At 39.9% G+C, this 4,954-nt stretch overlaps 1 protein-coding gene across 1 annotated transcript; it reads left to right on the top strand.

Annotated features, from left to right (window-relative positions):
- Window positions 1-354: 354 nt before the first annotated feature.
- On the top strand, window positions 355-1,488 carry LOC102865490 (actin-related protein T1-like). The gene has a single exon (XM_006885053.1). It carries the CDS (start codon window positions 355-357, stop codon window positions 1,486-1,488), a length of 1,134 nt encoding a protein of 377 aa, XP_006885115.1.
- The last annotated feature ends 3,466 nt before the right edge of the window (window positions 1,489-4,954 follow it).

Raw genomic sequence — 4,954 nt, 5'->3', positions numbered from 1 at the left:
ACCACACATAGGAATATGACTTGCTGGCTTTAGCTCCCTGTCAAACCAAGAAGGTGGGATACTATTGTGCCAGAGTCCTGTCCCTTTAAGGCTCCTGTGATGTTTACTGCATATAATTGTTGCCTGGTTACACTGTTACCTAGGGGACAGTAATCACTCAACAGATCACAGTAGGCTCTGGGCTGGAAAGGAGAACAGATTCATGGGATGAGGGACATGGAACACCCTGCTATCTCTACCTGGAGAACAACCTGCGCACTGGAAGCCTCTGGAATGTGAGCTTACTCTTGTGCCGCAAAGTGACTAAAGAGTGTACTATTCTTTGGGGGAAACTCAGAAGAGAATTCAGTAGACATGTTTAGTCCACGCATATTACACTCTAATGCTGTGATTTTAGATAATGGGTCAGGTGTCTGCAAAGCAGGTTTTTCTGGAGAAATGTCACCCCGTCACATTATCAGTTCAGTTGTGGGGCATCCCAAATTAGATTTGTCTTGCTCAAGAGAAAATAAGAAGAACTACTTTGTGGGGGAGGAAGCCCTATACAAGTATGAGACCCTACACTTGCACTACCCCATTGAACGTGGACTAGTCATGGGTTGGGATGATATGGAAAAGCTGTGGCATTACCTTTTTGAGTGCAGGCTGGGTGTAAAACCCAGTGAACAGCCCCTGGTCATGACTGATCCTGCGTTTAACTCAAAAGAGACTCGTGAGAAGATGGCAGAAGTGGTGTTTGAGACCTTTAGGGTTCCTGCCTTCCAGCTGGTCAACCACTCAGTAGTAGCACTCTATGCCTCTGCGTGCATCACAGGACTGGTGGTGGAAAGTGGGGATGGGATAACTTGCACAGTCCCAGTTTTCGAGGGTTACTCCCTGCCCCATGCCATCAATAAGCTCCAATTGGCAGGAAGAGACCTCACAGAATACCTCATACGGCTCCTACTAGCCAGTGGGCATACCAACCCCTGCGTACTTAACAGACGTGTGGTGACTAATATCAAAGAGAAGCTGTGCTATGTGGCCTTTGAGCCAGAAAAGGAGCTGAGTGTTGAGACTGAGCAAGTCCAGAAAGAATGTCAATTGCCAGATGGAACTGTGATCAAGGTGGAGGACCAGCTGTACCAAGTGCCTGAGGTCCTCTTTGCACCTGACCTTTTGGGCATCCACAGCCCTGGACTCTCGAAAATGGTGGCCAACAGCATCTTGAAGTGTTACACTGATATCCAGACAAGGTTTTACGCAGATATAGTGCTGGTTGGGGGCAGCACTATGTTCCCAGGGCTGGAAGAACGCCTTTTGAAAGACCTGGAAGAGTTGGCTCCCAAAGGGACCCGCATCAAGATCACGGCTTCTCCTTACAGAAATTACTCCGGATGGACTGGTGCATCTATCATGGCCTCTCTAAACACATTCAATCAAAGTTGGGTCACCTCTAATGAATTCAAGGAGTTTGGTCCATCAATAATGCGCCGGAGGTGCTTTTAGAAACCCCTGGACATTAGAGGGCACACTTGGAAACCTCGGAGCGCAGGGTCCAGTGAGACAATCCCTCAAGCCGTATTTAATAAAGTGGTTTGCCCTTTCTGACGTTTGTTAATGTTTGTTGATACCAGAGTAATGTGTAATCCTGGTGGTGAATCGTTAAGTGGTTATATTCCTGTCTATTTCATGGATTTCATGAGTTGTGTTCTTCTGAGTTGAGAATGTCTCCTAAAATGTGCAGTCAATGCTGGTTCCTGGACTTCATGCCTACTGTCTTGATCCAGCACATTCTCTGGATCCTGTGTATCCTATTCAAATTAATGAAATGATATCAGACTTTGTGTGGGGGGCTGGGGGTGGGCGGGAATCATAAGTCTAGGTAGGTATTTTCAGATTCTCCCTACTCATTTACTTACTCACTCACTGCCATGGAGTAGAAACCAATTCATCACTGATTTTTCATTGGGTTTTTGAGGCTAGAAATCTCATTGGAGGAGATCTGAGTCACAAATAAATTGTATCCTTTGTGTTAGCAGCATGACTCCCTACAGAGCTTCTCTTCAGAATTTAAAAGTAAAAGTGTCTTGTACATTGGACTTATTGCTTGTTCCTACCAGCATAGTGAATACCAGACACAAAAGACAATCAGTGTTCTTGGGCCCAGAGCAGAAGAATATTTTGATACTGTGCAAAGAACCCTATGACTTTGGCCATTTATATAAGGTAGTGAACCAGTAGTTTTAGAGTTGTTCATTATAGCAAAAGACACACTATAGAATTTAAGGTGAAGTCCCGTAAGAGAATAAGAAAACAGAACCCTTAGATTTCTAAATCAATACAATCTGATCTTTAGCACTGTTGTTGTTATGTGCCTTCGATTGCCTGCAGCTCATAGTGACCACAGCCCTAAACCATACTCTACCCTGTGCCAATCTTATTGTCTAAATATATGGAATTCTGCGAGAATTTGTGTGTCATACGAATATGGATTTTAACCATTTGGAAAAAGGTAGTGAAGTGCTAGTCCCTGCTACAGATAGAGCAACTCAAGATAAAATGACAAGTGGTCACTTGTTGTTTCTGATAATCCCTTAATGAGTACACGTAATGTTTTCTGCACTTTTTAACATGGTGGTAATACATTAAAAATAGTTTAAAAGTCTAATTTTAAAACTAAAATTACCAATTTAAGTTAGCACAAATATATAAAACACATTTTCCTTACCAATTAATAATCACCAGAAAAAAATACTATGTTCCAGGAAGAAAAAGAAAAATTACTCAATAGAATGTAGGGCAGAATAAATAGGAGCAATAACAAGTGTTTCTGTATTGAGAATGTATAAACACATATGAATGCAAAAGAAAGAAATCCTTATCAATAATTAAGAAAATATGAATTACATATCATTTCACACATACCAAATACATAAAATAAGTCAAACAACATTGACTCCTATCAAGGATATGAACAAGTTCTCTAATAGTGCTTACAGGAGATTAATTGGTATAATCTGTTCTGTAAAGAAGTGAGCACTCCCTATAAAGCGATCTATTCGAATAATCTATGACCCAGTGATCCCTTACCTAAGTGTTTTCCTTAGAGAAAAATTATATACATGTGTATTCTGAAACAAAAGCAAGAAAATGTATCTGAATAATATTTTAATTTGAGAAATGGGAGGCTTTTATTTTTTTAAATATTTATCATTAGGAGGATGTATAATACATTTTAATATCTATCTTTTAAGGAAATCACACATCAATGTGGATAAAAGTTAAGGTATATGTGTTAATCCCAAATAATTTTTAAAATATATAGTCTAGAGAGGGGGAAAAAAAACTAATCTCATGAGAATGAATGCATCATAATATAGAATTTTTTATTAGTATATATTTCAAAAACAAGAAAAAATCAGTGGTATCATGTAGTGAATCATGTTTGTAGAGTTAAATTTAGAAAAGAAAGTTTACAAGTTTGCAAAATAAAATTTACAAGTTTGATGATTTTCAGAATATCAGCGATGTAGAGATTGAAGGTAGCCTGATAAGATCTACAGGTAGTCTAAGAAGATCCTGCCTGAAACAAGTATTTTTTTGTCAAATAGTTTATTATGAGTTTCTTTCAAGAAGAGAGAAGTAGGGAAAGCTAGATAGGAGAGAGAAACAAAATGATGCAGGAATTTGGAACTCTACTGGGGACTAGTTTAAGGAGGATCTGCACTGGATGTTCTTCAGAAAAAAAAATTGCACCACAGGGTTGATCCAACCTTGAAATAGATGGGTTGGCCTGGCTTTTTATTATCCCTTATCTGCCAGCCATTATTCAAAGTCAATGTTTCACAGGGGAGGGGTTGAGATATAGCCTCATGGATTGGAGGCTTTCATTTAGATCACTCTGAGACGTTGACAAGTATGAATTGTTATAAAACAAAGCCCTCAGTAGAGGAAGGATGAGTGCACCTACCAAAAAGTGGATCTGAAAGTACACTCCTGGATCTATCCCACCTGAATTAAGAAGCATCCCAAGGATAGGTTTAAGGCATTTAATACTAATGATAAAAAACCAGATGAATTGTGGGATGACATCAAAGATATCATCGATGAAAAGAGCAAAGGCAGTTACGAAGACAGTGAAGAAAAGACCAAAATGAATGTCAGAAGAGACTCTGAAAAATTCACTAGAGCATTGAGAAGCCAAGAGAAGAGATGCTAATGTCAAGGAGAGAAGATTTTATTCATAGGTTCACTATTAGTCATACTCCTTGGTACCTAACAACAAGTACTCGACTCCTCTAGAAGGCTTCCTTTCCTGAAGGTATTCACCTTTAAGCTTCATGAATTGGCAAACTTAGCTTTCTAAAAAATGCCTGATGGTACACTCCATCAGCAAGCCTTCAACCCAGAGTCACTCAGATTTCTCACTCTGTGGGTTAGGAAGATAACAGCCTGCTTTCACACTGGTCTCCTGGTTATGATGCCTCTGCTGCTACTTCTTCTCTGTCATTATCCCTTGCCATTCCTCACTGTCACTCGTTAGACTTGTCGGTGTTCTTCATAAAGGTGATTTCAGCATAGGTATCTCACCTGGATGCTCCTTGGAGGCAAGGATTCTGAAACTTCATCTGACATACTTTGGGCATGTTGCAAGGACAGACCAGTCCTTGGAGAGGGACATCACATTTGGGAGGGTGGGGGGACAGCACAAGAGAGAAAGACCCTCAATGAGATAGATTGATTAAATGATTGGGATAATGGAGGTAGGTGAGTCAGAGACTATAAGGTTGGCTCAAGATAGAGCAGGGATCAGAGCTAAAAATTGGAATTGCTAACAGCCACTGGGACTAAAGAGTAAAAATGAAACAACACGTGGCAAATGACTTGAAAGAAATGTGTAGAGTTTACTTGTGACATACAACATCTAGAAACATCTATGAAAAAGTTTTCATTAGTATAGATAATCTGTGAA

The sequence above is a fragment of the Elephantulus edwardii genome, unplaced genomic scaffold (genome assembly GCF_000299155.1).
Source record: "Elephantulus edwardii isolate Elephantulus edwardi_28Jun2011 unplaced genomic scaffold, EleEdw1.0 scaffold00040, whole genome shotgun sequence".
Lineage (NCBI taxonomy): Eukaryota > Metazoa > Chordata > Mammalia > Macroscelidea > Macroscelididae > Elephantulus > Elephantulus edwardii.
The sequence above is the reverse complement of the archived record's forward strand: the minus strand, read 5'-3'. Positions and strand labels throughout refer to the sequence as shown.

Excerpts from the sequence above, each read along its gene's own strand:
- LOC102865490 (XM_006885053.1), top strand. The coding sequence starts at position 355 with ATGTTTAGTCCACGCATATTACACTCTAATGCTGTGATTTTAGATAAT.